Source organism: Rhinolophus hipposideros, assembly GCF_964194185.1.
Source record: "Rhinolophus hipposideros genome assembly, chromosome: 1".
NCBI classification, from domain to species: domain Eukaryota; kingdom Metazoa; phylum Chordata; class Mammalia; order Chiroptera; family Rhinolophidae; genus Rhinolophus; species Rhinolophus hipposideros.
In genome coordinates, this window is record NC_138047.1 from 62,231,238 (window position 1) to 62,249,952 (window position 18,715).

Consider the following 18,715-nt stretch of genomic DNA (forward strand, 5'->3'; position numbering starts at 1 on the left):
GAATTAACAAAACAATTTCCATGGAGATTATCAAGTGAAAGCAATATAATTTCAGTTTAAAATAAGTGTAGTAACAAAGAAAATTCCATTAAGCATATGACAATTTTTAAGTGTTTTCTGTGTTATGCTTAGATTCTGGCTAGCAAACATCTGTAAGTTGTCTTCTTAGACTCACTGATAAAAGATGTTTGCTGGTTCTACTCTAACATTGACCAATGGAATATATATATGTGAAATAGTGCTTACTCTGACCTGAAATAAGATATAATTTTTAATGCTTCAACCAACCAGACCTCTTTTGAGTTATTTCACTGATCCATGGCAACGTTATTAGTCTCTGACATACTAGCTCTCACCTTATTCTATATACTTCAGATTTGTGGAAATGGTGGAGTTGCAGATGCCTGAAAGAGGTCAGATTTGGTGCCAAGATCACTGAAAAGAGGCCAGAAAGCCTGGGAAGCCAGTTGGCCAAAGCTTACAAGGCTAGCTCAAACCTTCTGCTTTACAGAGATAATTCACAATAACTAAAAACGTATAAATCTAGGTCATTTAGCATAAAAGCTTTAAAAGAATTGTAATTACAGAAACTAGGTGATAGGTATGTAAATGTAAATTTTAAGGATGCTTGAAACTTTCTGTAATAAAGAGTTAAAAATAAAATAAATAAATTGGCATGGTCTATATATGAAATAGCAGATTATTACGGTTCAGGCTTTAAAAATATGAGACTGTGGGCCAGTGATAAATAGAACACAGAGAATTATTTCTATTTCTCTGGTATAGAAACTACCTCACTCCTTTACTGTTAAATACAACAAATTCATTTCAAATTAATTATGTTTTCTAACTATAATTCAAAATGTCAGGGCAATAATAGAAATCATTAATAATTTAGACAACAAAATTTAAAAACACCTTTGGCAAAAAACACCATATGCAAAATAAAAAGACAAGAACAAGGGGAGAAAATATTTATGATATACATTACAAATAAAGACCTAATATGCCTAACATACAAAGACCTTAATAACTGAAGAAAAATACAAAAAATCCTAGAGAAAAATGGAAAAAGACAGGCACAGATATTCCCACATATATGTGGTTCTTACAGATCTGAAAAATGGTAAACTTAACTCATAAGAAAAATATATGAGTTTCTTTGCCCTTCAAGACTGGCAAAGATTCAGAAGCTTGACAATAGACTCTCTTGGTAAGGCTATGGGGAAAAAAACAGGCACTCTCATAGAGATCAACCGTGGGAATGCAGAACAGCACAACCCCAGTGAAAAGGAGCCTGGTAACACATGTAGCAAAACCACATATCCATTTACCTTGACCCAGTAATCCCACTGTTACATTTATCCTGAAGATATACCTCCAACAGTGTAAAAAAACATATGCATATGGTTATTTATTGCTGCACTCTGTAATTGTAAAATACTAGAAAACTACAAGAATAGTTTCACAGCATCGTTCACGCAGAAGAATGATGATAAGCTCTAAGACTGATATGGAATGATTTCCAGGGTATTCGTTCACGCAGAAGAATGATGATAAGCTCTAAGACTGATACGGAATGATTTCCAGGGTATGTGTATTTTTTTCGTGAAAACAGCTGAGTGCCAAAGTGCTTATACTACAGACAGCATGCTACCCTTTGTCTGGAAAAAAGGAAAAAGAGAAAACATGCATGTATCTGTTTATTATTACAAAAAGAAAGATCAGAAGGATAAATAAGAAACTAATGAAGGTAGTTATCTACAAGGCTGGGGATGTTTTTGTTTTTGTAGTGGTATAGGTAAAGCAATTCTGAACTATTTTAGATGATATTCATTTAGAGCAAATGAGTGAAAACGGTATTTAAGAGCTCATGTTCTCACTACAGAAAAAAGGAGAATTAGAGGAATCACTGTGAACTCCTATTTCTACAATGTATATCCTTGTTCATACATATATTCATGCTACATGAGCATATACACATGTATGTATATTATGTGTATGTATAGAGATACATGTATTTTCTACCTTTGTCCCTGAGAGGCCCAGAAGCAAAGAAATCGAGCAGCAATGTACATACCACGTGTCCAGCTCTTCGTTCCTAGTGTTATTCCTCACTAAAACAGATGAGAGCTCCTGGTAGAAATGACTGATTCTTGGGCAGGGCAGACAAGGTACACAATGAGTCTTATTATATATAATGAAAATAGTAAAATGCTCAAAAAAAAATGATGAGGGCACATAAAAGGTATAGGTGATAGCATGAAGAAAGGTGGTCTCACTGGGGATATCTGGGATAATTCAGCACCAAACTATTTAAATACAGTAATGAACTGTTAATCATTGGGGGAAAGGGGGACAGAATCTATGAGTTCAATAATAAATAAAACAATACCTATAAATGGATAAATAACGTGGCTCTTGTAACAGTAGAATGCTAAGTAATGACCGGTAAAAGTAGAGTGCTGAAGTTGGGAAAAAAGTAATCATTTTACAACCATAACATTAAATATTGGTTCAAGCAAGTTATCATCAACAGATCCTACATACAGGGAGAGAAATTTTGATGAGCAGCAGGATATTTTAATTGTCTTAAAGTATCTCCTCACAGACTGCTTATTAGTTGTAAGGGAGTATAGTAACTATACAGTGGAGAAATCAATGAAACAGATCATCAAAATTTACATCACAAATGAGGGGCAAATGGACATTGTGTACTTCCAAATGAGATGTGCTAAGAAAGACACATCCCTTATGTAATATTCCATCCAGGAACGCACAACCTAAACCTCATCAAGAGGAAATGTAAGATAAACCAAAGACAAGGAAGGCACTGTTTAAAACAGGGGGAGGAAAGGAAAGAGAGGGTGACTATATACAGGTGACCCTTAAACAACATAGGTTTGAATCACTGCATCGGTCCACTTACACATGGATATATTACTGTAAAACTATTTGGAGATCTGTGACAATTTGAAAAAATCTCAGACCAACTAAGCAGCCAAGGAATATCAAAAAAATTTAGAAAAAGTTATGTATATCATGAATGCATAATACACAAGGTGTGATCAACAAATACGGTGAATGTTGTTGCCAAGTGGCATCCAACGGAAAGGTGATGTTAATTGTGTTTTTGACCTTAATGGAACTGTGCGAACTGAGTTTGTATCCAGGAACACTGGTGAACTCTGAATATTATGAGGGCTTACAAGGACGTTTAAAAAATGATGTGCGTAGAAAATGGCCTGAGAAATAGGCAGATGGTTTCATCCTCCATCACGACAATGCTCCATATCACACATTGCTTTTGGTATACAGCAATCTGTCAAATAAAAACATTGCGGTGTGTCCTCATCCACCTTATTCACCGGATCTGACATAGTGCGACTTCTGGCTCTTCCCCAAAGTCAAAATGATTCAGGACATCGAGGCAGTCATGATAACTCAACTAAAGATACTCATGAAAGAGGACTTCCAGAACTGCTTCAGAAAGTGGCAAGAACGATGGCAGAAGTGTGTTCGAAGTGAGGGGGAGTGTTTTGAGAGGGATTAATGGCAATGTGTCCTTTACTGTAATAAATTGTTTTAATTTAAACATTTACTGTATTTCTTGATCGCACCTTGTATATACCATTTCCCCAAAAATAAGACCTAGCCAGCCTATCAGCTCTAATGCGTCTTTTGGAGCAAAAATTATTACTGTATAAGACCCGGTACCATATTACATTATTATATTATATTATATTATATTATATATTGTTATATTATATTACATTATATTATATTATAGATCCGGTCTTATATTAAAATAAGACCCAGTATTATATAACATATTATATTATATTATACCTGGTCTTACATTATATTAAAATAAGACCAGGTCTTATGTTAGTTTTTGCTCCAAAAGATGCATCATAGATGATAGTCCGGCTAGGTCTTATTTTCAGGGAAACACGGTATGTATTTTCCTTATGCTTTTCTTAATATATTCTTTTCTCTAGCTTACTTTATTGTAAGAATAGAGTACATAATACACATAACATACATGTATACATGCATAATACATGTAACAATACATGTACATACATAATACATGTAACATACAAAATTAATGTTAGTTGACTCTTTATGTTATCGGTCAGGCTTCCAGTTAACAGTGGGCTATTAGTAGTTAAGTTTTCAGGGAGTCAAAAGTTATACGTGGATTTTCAAATGCACAGGGTCAGTGCCCCTAACCCCTGTGTTGGTCCAGGGTCAACTGTACTTTAAAAATGTCAATATAATAAATGACAAAGAAGGTTAAAAGATTAAAAAAGGCTATAGATATGACATCTAAATGCAATATATGATCACAGACCAAATTCTGTACTGGAGAGAAGAAAATTTTTATAGAGGACATTTATTTGATCAATTGACAACTGGAAAATGACTAGTAGATTAGATAAAAGTAACGTAACAATGTTAAACCTACTGAAGTTTTTAGACTGTTATGTAAGAGATTATCCTTATTCTTGAGAAATCCAAACTAAGGTATTAATGAATATCATATACTTCTCTAGTTATTCAGGTTTTAAAAAATGTTCTCTAAGCAGTATTTTGTTTTCAGTGTAGGGATTTTGCATTTCTTATGTGATTAGGACTAAAGGGTTATAATATATTCAATGTAACTCTTAAATGAGTCAATGGAAACAACACATATGCATGTATGTATATTTATAAATATACACACAGAAACATTCACTCACAAAGTAAATAATAAAGCATTTGGGACAAAAGGTTAATGGTAGGTGAATCTGGATAGAGGGTAGGTACATGGACATTATTATTTTTGCAACTTTTCTACAATTTGAAATTATTTCCCCCTAAAATCATTATGTTCAAAATATGAAAACATTATTTCATTCTCTCTAAATTCAATTTCTTTTTCTGTAAGTTTTACACAGCTGAACAGGTCCAGTGTCGACTAGTCATCCACCTAGAAACTTGGCAGTTACTCTAGATTACCCCATGGTTTCAATTCACTTCTTGCCTCTCTTTCAACTCCTCATACCCAAAGGGAGCATATCATAAGGCAATATCTTTCATATTTGTCCTTTTTTTCTCCAATCATTTAAAATTGGTTCGGGACCTAATCACTTAGCATCTCTCATCTGATTTACTGCTACAATCAATCTACAAATAATCATCTTTCCTCCAGTCTTCGCTCTAAACCATTCTACACACTGCTACAGAGTACAGATTCCATTCCCCAAATGGAATCTGATCAAGTCACACTGTATATTTCTCAATTGGTCCTGAATATAGATAGGAAAGAACTTATGGGGTCAACTTAAAAATCCCAACATTGATAAAATATATAACTTTGGATCTTTAGAAGCAAATAAGCAAGAAATATTGCCCAGAGACTTAAAAGCTAGTATAACATAATTATAAATTTAGTCATGGAAAAATTGCAGGAGATTTCTTGGACCAAATCTTAAAGAAACTGCTATTAAGCAATATACTCAGTGATTCTGACACAAATAACCTGAGATAGGAACTCTGGAAGAAAAGGTCCTGACAAAGAAAGAATGGAAGGAAAATGTAGGGCACAGGTGAAGGAAAGGGAAAGAAACAGAAAGGTTGAGTACTGAAAAGTAGGGAAGGGAAAGGTACAGAACATCAGAGGAAGGGAGAGGAAGAAGAGAAGAAGTCTGTTCTCTAGGATTTCATAGTAAACAGAAATTTGTCTAGTAGCAAAATGTCAACATTTTGAGAATTAACGGGCCATCTCTCAATTGTTCTTAATGGGACAGCAAACTGAACGTAACCTGAGAAAAGTTCTCACTTTATGTGTTCATGAAAATCTGGCGTTTTATAGGAATTTACTTGAGAACAGTATTATTGGTAATCAAAGTATATTCTATGAGTATTAAAAATATAGGCAAACATGGAATCATATTTCTACTGCTTTCATTTTGCACATTCTTTTTTAATTTCTCAGTACAAGGCATCAATATATTACTATATATTACATAAAACTACATACACATATAACATGTATATTATATACAAAAGCTATGCAATACATATTTATATCTGGATTCTGGGATCCCACTTGTACACCTACACCTGTAGATTTTAGATTATCACTAATAGATTCAAGTAACTTTCAACTTCGAGCTGCACCATAAAAAGAAAACATTTTATTTTATAAATATTGACATTTCGCACGAATATAAAATACAACACATGGCATGACATAACAAGTTCATTAACAATTTAGTTCTTAGGACAAAAAGCTTACTTCTAATAGTTCCTTTCCAGTTTACAGAAATTTTCATCATCTTTCCTTAGAACTAGAATATTTCTGTGAACCTGTTCTTTCAGGCAGCAAAAGCAAAATCAAAAAGGAAGAAAAACTAAACAGAAGTAATGAAGGTTAAATAAGTGAGTATGGCCTCCTCTTCCAAGTTTTGTTTTAATCACCACATTCATTTAGTCTTTTTATAACAAGTAATATTTGTCCTTCAACCTTAATTTTAAAATCCTATCTGTGTGTATGTAGAGAGAGGAGAGGGAGGAAGCGAGGGAGAGAAGGGGCGGGGGAGAGAGAAAAGAGAGACAGAGAGGGAAAAAATACCAAAGATCAATGCAGTTTACAGACAGGCTCTTTTGCTTAGATTTCTATACATCTAAGCATGTAAATGTATGGCCAAGATTTTTTATATGCAACAAAGGTGTTTATTCTCCACACCTACTGCTTAAAGAATTAAATGATAGCTAAAAATGGAAGTGTCTGACCCACCTTTTATTCTACTGGGAAATGTGCTCAGAGATTTTTGAGCTTACAAAGACAGTTTTTCTGCTTCTTCAAGTTTTGTAAATAATGGGAGAAGGGGAAATCATCTCAGTCTTTTGGTGAAAAGATAATCAGATCTTCAATGAAATCCTTATCAATCAGTAATGCTAATAATTGACACTCTTAGAGGTTAGTTCCATACACCATGCAGCAAGCTATCACAAATAAAAATTCCAGTTGGAGAACAGATTAACAGTCCTTAACTGAGTTAGATATTGTTTTTCCTACCATCATAAAATCTTTAACCAGCTTTTGTTCTTTTATAGAAATTTTTTAAATGAAAAGAAAGTAAAAACATTCAAACTGTAAATACTCACGTAGTCCACTGACTTTATCTCACAGCCCTGAGAGAGCAATAAATCATTTTTTTATACACAGAAGCATAAGTAAGTACAAGTATAAAAGTTTTACACTAACTTATTCTACTTTCTTAAAAAGCAAATTCCTTTAATGTTATTTATAGTATTTATAGAATATTTCTTAGGAAATTATCATTAGAGATTTCTTTAATGTAAAATAAATGGAAATCACTACATGACTATATTCATATTCTATTTCTTAGGCATTGGTTGAGTTACCTGTATAGGACTTTATCCTTTATGAAGAGATTTCACATTTATTTCACCATTTAACTCTATCCTAATAATTCTGTGAAAGAAAACCAATATGTGTCAAGTACCTCCTTATGCCAGGCTCTACATTCAGCATTTTACATGAATTGTCTCTTTAACCCTAACAATAATCACATGAATTTCATATTATCAATCCCATTTTCTAGAAGAGAACACCAAGAATAAGAGAAGTAGCCCAAGGTCACATGCTCATAACGAGAGGACCAGGCGGCTTTAGAAACAGGTCTGCCTAACTTCCAAGCCTCTGTGCTTTTTCTTACACTGTGCTGCTTCAGCATTATAAAGGAAGAAGCAGTGAGAGGCTAAGGTGAACATGACTGCTTGGGGAGTATGTAGTAAAATAAGATTTCAACTTAAGATCTCCTGATTTTGAAACTCTTCCCACCATAATACTCAGACATTTCAGTTCACCTCAGTACCTACACTACCATTATAAAACATATAGATATGCCAAAGTATAAAATCATGGCTCCACGTTTTCCCCTGAGTATTTGCAAGAAGCAGTATAATATTAATATGAAACCTGAAGTTTCCTTCCAAAGAAAACTTCGTAAATACACACAACCTCCTTTGCTTTTCTAACGAACACAACCTCCTTCCCAAGAGCAGCTAAGCTGACCTGGGCTCTCTGTGCCTCCCTACGGTCAGTGCAGAAAGTTCAAAGACTTCTTCATCAGTTCAATCACTTGGCCAATGCCGAATGAACATCTAACTCTCAGGTGGTGACTGTGATTCCCCAACCCTTCCTCTCTTTATCGAGTATCGCACCTGATATCACCACTCAGTGCCATGTGCATTCCCTTTAACATCTTTCTTTTCCCAACTTCTGCTCCACTAACCTGAAAGAAATCTTTCTTGTTCTCATTTGTTAACTTCAATCCAGTAATAACTACTTCCAGCCACTCACTATTCAATTCCCCTATAATTTTTCTTGTTTATCTCATGTGGCTTCCTGCTCCTGTTACAGAAATATTGTCCAACTTCACTGAGCAGACTCCAGGAAGAAACACATGAAGAATGTGGAATTCTATAAGAAAAAGAAAGTTAGTATCATTAAAAAAGAAAGAAAGGGAAAAAAGAGAAAGAGAAAAAGGATAAGGGAAACTAATCTAGATTTTAAAAGAAGAGACATATGCCAAAAGTAATCTGTGGATCTTAACTAGACAGTTGTTTCAAAAAAACTATGAAAGAAATCTTAACGACAATTGGAGAATTTGTATATGAACTGGATTTAACATGACTATATGGAATTATTGTTATTTTGTTAAAGTATTTATGAGTGAAGTGTCATGATGGTTAAATTACTTTCACATGGTTCAGCAAAACCACATCCCTTCCCTGAAATGCATATAAATGCAACGAGAATGTTTGTGGCAAAACAATAAATGTTGAATCAAGATTGAGAATATTTTGATGTACACTATATATTCATTAAATTTTTCTGTACGTTTTAAATTTTCAATATGCAAAGCTGGGTTTTAAATGAAAAAGATAAAAACATTGAACTGTTTCCACTTTTTTTACATTTCTAGTATTTTTGATAGAGCAGGAACGAAAAACTCACTTGTCTACAAAGTGCTAACTGCTAACTCTTAGAAAAGGTTACTACTCTAGTTAGGTTGTGAGGAAGGATACACAAAATTATACACTGCTCTTTTTTTTCCTTTATAAACAAATGTACTTTACATCACAATACTTTGAATATAAAACCATGTAATTTTCCCATGTTACCAAAGATGAAAATCTGTGGCTATACTGTACAAACCTTTCCTTAAACTATACAGTTTACAGTCTCCATTAGACTGTCTTACACCAAGGGGGAAAAAAGATAAAGGAGCACACTACATTTTCATAAAATCTGTGAATTATTTGCATACAGTTTATACAATCTTAGAGATGCTCTTCTCTTTTCTGTTAATTCTGTGATATATTTTTTTTATTCTTAAAAGGCCCAACTGCTCTCAGAAACCAAGACATTAGGCAAAGCATACAGAAAGGAAGAGTACAACGAACCTAACAAAAAAGTAAAAATAGAAAGCTAAGATCACACCACAGTTTTTACTGAAATACACATCAGAGACCACATTGTTTAAATTTTTTAAGAACCTATGCTTCTCCAAGACAAAGTTATAATACATGACTGAAAATTCATTCATTTAAGTCATAGGCCATTTCCCACTACTAAATTAGACTTAAAATGTATCACCATTCCAGACTTATATGAGCCATGGAAAATAAGTTTGCCACAAAATCACAACATCCACAAAGGTAAGAGAAAGCAAAGTTAACTAAAATTAATAACCTTAAAATGTATCAAAACTTAAAATCCAGAAAGTTTTTATGGATAATGGTTTGCTTCAGTTACTATACTTTCTTATACGTAGGCCCTTCTTAGAGAATCTGCCCTTTCCCCACTTGCTAAAAAGGCGACTCTATTGTGAAGGATCCTTCCAAAGGCAGCTGACTGAACAGTGTTGGACATCCTTCCAAACATGAGACAAATAAATTCTCTCTCCTGGCAAGTTAGAATTTAGAATATAATAATCAAGATTATTAGCTCTAAGGGCAGGGCTAGTCGAACTTAATACCCCCGACTAACCATTGTACACTGATAGAAAGCAGAGAAAACCATTTGGCAAAGAAAAACAAAAACAAGAGTACAAGCAACTCCAGGAAAAGAAATGGAAAGTAAGTACCATGAAACATTCAGTTCCCCGGAAGCCTTCCTGTACTTGAGTTCTATAATTTTTGATATTAGGATAATTATTCTCAAAATAATTCCCCCCACCCCCAACCAAAAAAAGTAAATATAAACATCTATCTAGGTTCAGAACTTCCAAAGGAAACAGATGAGTTAAATTAGCATATTAAATACCAAAAATATGATTAGGACATTGAAAAGCCTAAAATTCTATTACAAATCAATAGATTCTTCTCCCAAACAGGATGTTAACCTTACACAGGCAGGGTCACCTGAGAAGGCAGAACAAGTTATTCAGCTCCAAACATCTTTTTATTATTTTCTTATAACAGGATAAAACATTTGAAGTCCATGTTTAATATGTTAACATTCACAGACCATTGTCTTCAAATATAAATTCAAATACATTAAAAATGCTTCATATTCTTCTAGGGAACAGAAAGAAGTGATGTCTTTCTTTAGGTATAGGAGAGGCAGGATAGCAGGGCACTTAGATGCCCGAGTCTGGAGACTAACTCCTAGGTTTGAATCCTGCCTCTGCCATTTCCTAATCGTGACCTTCGGCAAGTAACTTTTTGTGTCTCTTTTTAGCAGCATAAAATTAGTGTAACAGAATCAATATCATAGGGGTGTTATGAAGAATAAATGATGTAATACATGCAAAAATCTAGGAAACAGAAACTGTTCAATAATAATAATAATAATAATAATAATTATTAGCTATTATTTAGGAAGAGGTAGATTTTATATACCTTTGACATTATAAAACTGAATTCCTTGAACTGGGCCCATTCTTTAGCAGGGGCAGGAAATAAAAACATAAAGATGCATGATTCAAAAAATGGGGAGATAAGGGTAAGCCCACATTAAAAATAATAATAATAATAATGATAATAATAATAATCCCTATAGTTGGGTCTCTGCAACAGTAAACTATGAGGCATTCTCTCCTGAGAGATAGCTTGCCTTCTGCTAAAATTTTGTGAAAGCTTTCCTTCAACAATCCCTAACCACAAAAGAAACCCCTTATTCCCAAAGGCCCACTCAGATAAAGCCAAGTGCCAGGATAATCTACCGACTGGAGTTAGGTAAAAACATTTAAAAGATTTTTTTTTTTTAATTTTAAAATATTTTATAAAGGTAGACGAAATCTTAACTCTAATCTGAAAAAGTTGGAGTTTTGAACCATGATTGGTTCAGAGGTAATCAAAAGAAATTCATTCCTATGGGGCTTTTTGAAACTTCTCTGGAGTAGGCAATTATATAGTTAAGAAGGAATTGGAGATACTGTAAGGAGAAAAACAATTCTTGCATCATAAACACATGATACATGATTTGCTTTCTACGAAAAATGCAGTAAGATCAAATACAAACGAACCAAACTGAAAGGTCAAAAATTATGTAGAATGAAATAAGGAAGGTAAGGAAGGACAGTGGAAGAGAGAGAGGGCAAACCATTATAAATAATTTCAGCTATAGGGGAGAAGAACCAAAATACCCTAATTTTTATAAGAAACCCCAAAGTGACTAAATAAAAAATAAGAAAGGAAACAAAAATTTTAAAGGGCCTGTATTTCCTTCCTTAAGTTTTGAAATCAAGTAATTCTGTAATTCATATTCACTTCAGCTTATAGACATAACAGTTTTTCATTCAGTCAAAAAGACCTGAATCTTTACTTTCAAAATACGATTCTCTAGGCTTTTTGAGGTTCCTCCTTCACTTTGCCCAAGATAATAAAACAGCTTGAGAGCTTGTATTTCAGATTTCCCCTCACTTCCTCTCCTCCTGTACCATTTACTTTGTATAACACTTTCAAACTACAAACTCTTATGAAAAGCAGCAGTCTTCTTCATTTTCATTTATATAAAGCACACACACAAAAAATATGCTCACAGGTAAAGCAGATGTCTGACCAAATTAGGAGCAAAACATACATGAGGGGGAGAATTCCTCCTAAACTCCGTATTTCCCTCAATTTAGGCACAGATCCTTTTTCTAAAAGGAGAAGGAGTCTAGCTTTCTTAGGATGCTACTAAGAGGCCACTGTTATCTCTCACAATTAGATTAATACACTTAAAGATGCCTTTTAGTAGAGGGCTTCATAAAACTGGGGCACACGCGGCAATCCTACCATGAGTAATGTGATGCGTCCTTTACAAGATGATGAAAGGAATAGACATCCCTTCTCCCACTCCTTTCCCTGAGGTCAAAACAAAACACAAAAGAGAGTGGCTAAAGTTTAAAAAGAAAACAAAAATGAAAAGTTGATGTCCTAGCGTTCCCCATTTAAAAATCTATGTATTTAGAGACTACAAAAATATCTTTTCAACTCTACCCCAAAAACAGCACACTTATTTCCTCCATTCCCCTTTTCCCATTCTTTCTAAGTCAACAATTTTAAGCAATGGCTCTAAACTCGTATTCTGTTATGAAAACTCTATCCTACTTTTCAAAAATAAAGTCAATATGCTAATAAAATGCCAGTCAATTACACACTAAGGATAACATATTATCATTAGCAAGACATCATTTTGTTTATATTCTAACCTTCAAAAATTCATGAGTAAAAATGATTTAAAGTCAATGCTTGCAACAACAAAAGACAGCTAACATAAATGTAGCTTTCACTTATTACTAGCTGCCAGGTACAGAGTGAAGCACTTTACAAGCATTATCTCATTCAACCGTTATGATACTTCTATTAAATACTATTAATAAACCCATATTACAGATGAAGAAATAACAAGAAAAGTTAAGAAACTGTCCTAGAACAAATAGCTGTAAAAAAGGATGCCATGATTCAAAGCAGGAAACATACCTAAATTTGGGACCTTAACTAAAATACATTATTACACTGCAGTTTTTCACTCTTGTATCTCCTTTTAACACTTTACATAATTTTTTAATCATACTGTCAAAAAGGTTTATGCATAATTTGTCCTCAAAACAAGAGCCAAATTAGAAATGTTCAAAGCCAAAAATCAACTCAATGATGTAGGCAAAGAAACCTCAGGTTCTGGTCAATAAACTAAAAATCTAAGGAAAAAAGTTGCACAAGGGATAAAGTGTAATTAAAATGACTTCTATTTCTAAGTCCCAAAATTTAAGTACCATTTCTTGAAATAAAAAACAATCAAATTAAAATTTAAAATCCTAATACTCTAACTAGTAATGCTATTTTACTTTTTAACCTTTTTTTCTGATTATACACACTTTTTAAACTTCATAATATAAGCTTCACATTAAACATTTGCATTTTATACTATATTGAGTTCCCTGCCTTGAACTATTCAAAATCTCTCAATATATGGTTCTAGAAATAATACATTCTACACAGATTTTCATTTTTGGAAAACATTTTTCTAAACCATAAAACATACAATACTGTTTTCTTCATAGAGTCTAAAGCCTAAAATCTAATAATTATTCCCAGAAGTTTTCGGGAAAAAAAAAATTAAAAGGCAAATTATAAATAAAACTCTTGGGTCAATATCCTGGTAATGCAGAATCGTTAAGAGCCTAAATTTAAACTTCTTTGCCATAATCAATGCAACAAGCTTTTTTTCCCTAAGAAAAAGCATTACCATTCATTCAAATATTCAAATGTAAGAATAGATTCCCCCTTCCACTCTGTGTATCAAAAGAAAGTCTTAAATTAAAAATTCTGTTAAACTACATTCTGCTAGCATGGAAGAAAGGATATCACATAGAAATCCTGTTGAATTCATACTCATTTAACATCTGTACAGTATGAAATGATAAACTTGCAAACCTAGTGAAATCTATTCTAATGAAGCAGTTTAAAACAATCTTTTCTCAATGAATTTGAGATTTTCTGAGACTAAATTTACTGAAGAAATGTTACTCCATGTGCTACACATACACACACACACACACACACACACACACACACACACACACACACACACCCTTGATTACATATACAGATAATGCCAACTAGGTTAACTCTCACTTCCAGAAACACAACTGAACTGCTTTCCAAAACAAAGATTACAAAATGCACCCACAATAATATTTTCCAAGTATTTCTCATCAGTATAAATATTGAAAACTGCTGACAGATACAATATATATGATTGTGCCACTTCATTTTATACAAGTAATGGTAATTGGGCATTTCCCTTAGCCCAGTTTGGTATACATTAAGTATCCTCAAACGTCTGATAATTTCTAACACTGTATAGTAGCTTAGTTGTAAAAAATGACCACAGAGAATTGATAAAATTAATCTTAATAACTGTGACTTCTTACTTTTAATTTTTATTTTTTTTAGGGAAATTAAATTAGGCCTTTGGATATTTTATGAGAAATAGGAGGTTAATAACTCAGCAAAGTGAAAAGGCCGGTACCACTTTAAAAATTCTACAATGGACCAAAAAAAAATAAATAAATAACTGATTTAATAAAAGGAAATAAAATAAACCCCCCCTTTGCTTAAAAAAAAAAAAAGAAAGAAATGGAAGTAAATGCTACATTTCTCCTTGTTTTTGTGAAGAGGAAGGGGATATTTTTTGTTTACAAAGCTGTATGGCACAAAAGTGATGAAATTCTGTTTAAAGTTTAAGACTAAGCTTTATGAATAATTTATGTATTTGCCAATTTAGCATCTTCTTCTTTCTTATATTCTAAGGGAGGGTGCTTCAAAGATGGTTCCCAATGACCTCACCTCCTGGTATGTACACCCTGTGCAATCCTCTCCCCTGAGTGTGGGGGGGACCAAATGACTCCCTCTTAATGAACAGAAAAAGGTGACGGGATGTCACTGCCATGACTACATTCCAGAAACAAAAGGCTCACAAGGCACAGAACTAAAGCAGGCTCCTGGCCAAGAGACAACACAGAGAACTGGGACCTCCGGCCCAACAACCAAAAAGGAACTAAATGCTGCCAGCAACCATGGGCGTGCACTGGAGGCGGTTCCCAACCCCCAGTCCCTTCAGATAAGACCAAAGTCCCATCAGACATGCTGAATACAGTTTTGTGAGAGACCCTGAGCCAGGGGACCCAGCAGAGCTATGCTCAGATTCTTGATCAACAAAAGATACCTTGTTTTAAATCACTGAATTTTAGGGTGATTTGTTATATAGCGCTAAGGGTTGAACTGTATCCCCCTCAAAATTTGTATGTTGAAGTCCTCAGAACGTGACCTTATACAGAGGTGGAATCTTGACAGAAGTCATCAAGTTAAGCTGAGGTCATCAGGGCAGGCCTAAACCAATATGACTGGTATCTTTATAAAAAGAGGACACTGGGACAAAGAAATAGACAGACGTAGAGGAAAGGCTTACATGAAGGCACACAGAGAAAAGCTGGCCATCTGTGGGTCAAAGAAAGAGGCCTGAAACACATCCTTCCCTCACAGCCCTCAGAGGGAACCAATCCTGCTGACACCTTGATTTTAGACTTCAGTCTTCAGACTGAAAATAAATTTCTGTTGTTTAGGCCAGCCAGTCTGCGGTGGTTTGTTATGGCAGCCCTAACAAATGAATACATGTAGCAATAGAGAATTAATACATATACTTAATTCAAAATAACTTTTATTGGCAGTACCAGAATTAGACTCAATGCAGGACTCAAGCAGATGACCAAAGCTTCCAAGTCTTTATTCTGGAAAAAGAAATTAGCCCATATCAGAAAATCTTAGACCACAGACTTTTTTAGTTAGCTGGGACTCCTGCAATCACATAACCTAACTCATGTCAAAAATTGACGCTGGTGCTGCGCCAAGAGCTGTTCTAACAACTAACACATATTAATTCCTCACAAGAACCCTATGAGGTACCCGCCACCATCAGTTCCACTTTTTAAGTACTACCATCAATTTCATTTTTAAGATGAAGAAACTGATGTCCAGAAGTTAAGGTTACACAGCTAGTAAGTGGCCAGGATTTAGTAGATTTGGGTGCACAGAAAATAAATAATTTATCCAAAACCATAGTTAGTAGTTGAGCTGGGACTAAACCTAATGGTCCTTTCTCCTACCTTCAAATCTTTTTCTCAGAAAGTAAACAGAAAAGCTTTTCGTTTACTTGCTATATTCAATCTTTGTAACATCGCTAATGTATATGTATATACATAATGTATATCTATTTGATTATCTAGCTGCCGTCCTCCTCTAACCACACAAACATGGTTAACCATATTCTTTCACTCCCTGAACCCTAAAGTGCTACCTTCCAATTCTTAAGGCTTTTCTCACATCTGTGTTAATCATCTTTATATACACGAACACAAGATTTCGCTTCTACACAGTTTGGGAAATACAGCTTTAGCTTAACGTTGATCCAAATGAAAGTAAGAATACACCTGAGAAGAGCAATACCGTATTATCAGTCATGTGCATTTAAGTAGGAAGAAGTCAAGTCCTATACAGAGAACAGCCTTTGAAACACAGATGGCAAGACAACCATGGCAAAGTTTTAAAATGACCCTGCCATAAGTCATAACTTGTCCTCAGGCACCAGACCGAAGACTCAGTGTCTGTTCTGGGAAATTTCGGATTGGACACTTAAGAGTCAGCCTTTCTTTGGGAGTCTGAATCCCAAGATACAAAGCGTGGGAGGTGGTGTACCATGCTTCCTCCAGACAAAGAATGGAAAAGTGAAGAAAGCCAGTTCCCGAAGAGAGAGAGAGAGAGGGACAGGATGTGCTTGGGTAGCACCCTACTGAGAGCCGGGGGAACTTGACAGCATTTGGTTCCTGGGTTCCCCTTGGACAGCCCAGCTGCTTTTCCGAACCTGGATCCCTTGGTGTCCTCTGTGACACGCCCAAAAGACTAACAACTTCCTCTTTTTGTTTACTTTGAATTGAGTCACTTGCAATCAATAGAGACCTAACACAGTCAAAAAGGAACCCTCTCCAAAGCTGAAGAACATTATCATAGGACTTAGTAACCTCTTGTAAAAAATAAGCTCTTCAGTAGCAATAATGCAAAGCAAAATACAGAAACTAAGGCAACCAGGCGGTGACAGTACTCTCAAGTGCCTCCCAACGTTGTTCATCAATCAAACTAGTCACCCAAAGTAACTCCAATACAACAGTTATATAGCCTGTGCCTAGAACCAGATCTTTCCAGGAAAATAAAGAAATGATGCTTTAAAAACATGATTTTATTTCATGTAGGAATCTACAATAAAAGTAATAATGCTTTAAAGCCAGAATTAAAAAATGAAGACAATTTACTGTAACATATCCTGTTTTGGGTGCAGAAAACTAAAAGCCATGCAGAAAAGGAGACTTGCCTGAGTTTCCCCAGCCATCAGTGGTAGAGAAGGATTGAAACCTAGCTCTTTTGCATCACAATTCAGTAGTCTTGCTACAGTGCAATGGTGCAGCAAAGACTCTCATGCTTCTCTTCCTGGCTCCTTGTCCAACAGAAAAAGCAATCCTACAACTGACCTGATTCTCTGTTCTGGGCTGGCATGAACCTGCGTAGAAACAATAGGAGTGGCAGGCACTTTCTTCCTGAAGCAGATGTGGAGTAGTATATCTGTGGTGAGAGAAAGAAAAAGAAAATCCAGTTTATTCTCAGAATATATTTTAGCATCATGAATCATTCATTTTCCACTGATTCTCTCTTCATCTTATTTGTTGCCAATGGTTTAATAATGGAACACATGAAACACTTTTAGATAAAATTTGCTATTCAAAATCATAAGAATGTAGTTATTTAAAGCTGGTCTCTATAAACCATCTGGTTCAGCTTCTTCCTTCTACTGGTGAGGAAACTGAGACCTGGAAAAACTGCAAAGAATCAAGGACAACATAATTATTTAGTGGCAGAGCCAGGTTTAGAACCAAATTTTTCTCCCTTTCAGTCCAGTATTCATTTGTGAATCACAGATCTTTTTGGAGAACCAAATATGAGCAAAAAAACAAAGAAACAATCTATGTTATTTCTCTAAGTGTATTTGTCAAACATCTGAAGATAAATGCGGTGTAGGGATGAACTGATTTGTTCTAAATTAAAATCAGGAAACATTGCTTCCTCGCTCAATGGTTATCAACCTTGAGTCATTTATCATACCTTATATAGGATATTTAAATGTTCCTTTTATTTACCATTACTTAAATACGAAAACACCAGTATATGAATCGTGAGATCTAGATTCTGGTTTTTCTTAACTCTACTTTCAACAAGTGCTATGTTCTTAATTAATTACTTTTTTGGTCCTAAAGATCCTTTATTCAAAAATGAGGAGCTTGGATTAATTCCCATAGGCCTTCTAACTCTAGAACATTATGCCTAAGAATAGCTTCAACTTTTAGCAACATTATGGTTTACTTATCAACTACTTGTTTTTGTTACATGTTAATCTCTTTGATATTATTATAACAGTTTAACCATCATCAGTAATATTGCCTTCATATATAGTTAATTATCATTCAAAAACTATGCAACAATAACCTAGAATAATCTTATTTTATAAGATCCAGCTAGAAGTGAAAGGACAAGCATTTTTTAAAATCTACCTTTTATGTGGTTTCTAAGAAAAATCTTGAATCATTTTCCTAAATCA

At 34.4% G+C, this 18,715-nt stretch overlaps 1 protein-coding gene across 8 annotated transcripts in view; it reads right to left on the reverse strand.

Annotated features, from left to right (window-relative positions):
• The window catches only part of WDFY3 (WD repeat and FYVE domain containing 3), a 248,184-nt gene that overhangs the window by 199,751 nt on the left and 29,718 nt on the right, over window positions 1–18,715 (reverse strand). For 4 of the 8 annotated variants that reach the window (XM_081056213.1, XM_081056214.1, XM_081056211.1 and 1 more), the window contains exon 1: window positions 17,595–17,701. Coding sequence is in view for 1 of the 8 variants with exons in the window: in XM_081056215.1 (XP_080912341.1) it covers window positions 8,313–8,338 (26 nt within the window). In the remaining 7 variants the exon portion in view is untranslated. Of the gene's footprint in view, window positions 1–8,312; window positions 8,369–17,594; window positions 17,702–18,715 lie in introns of those variants that run through there. The other 4 variants (XM_081056216.1, XM_081056218.1, XM_081056217.1 and 1 more) reach the window with 2 other exon arrangements.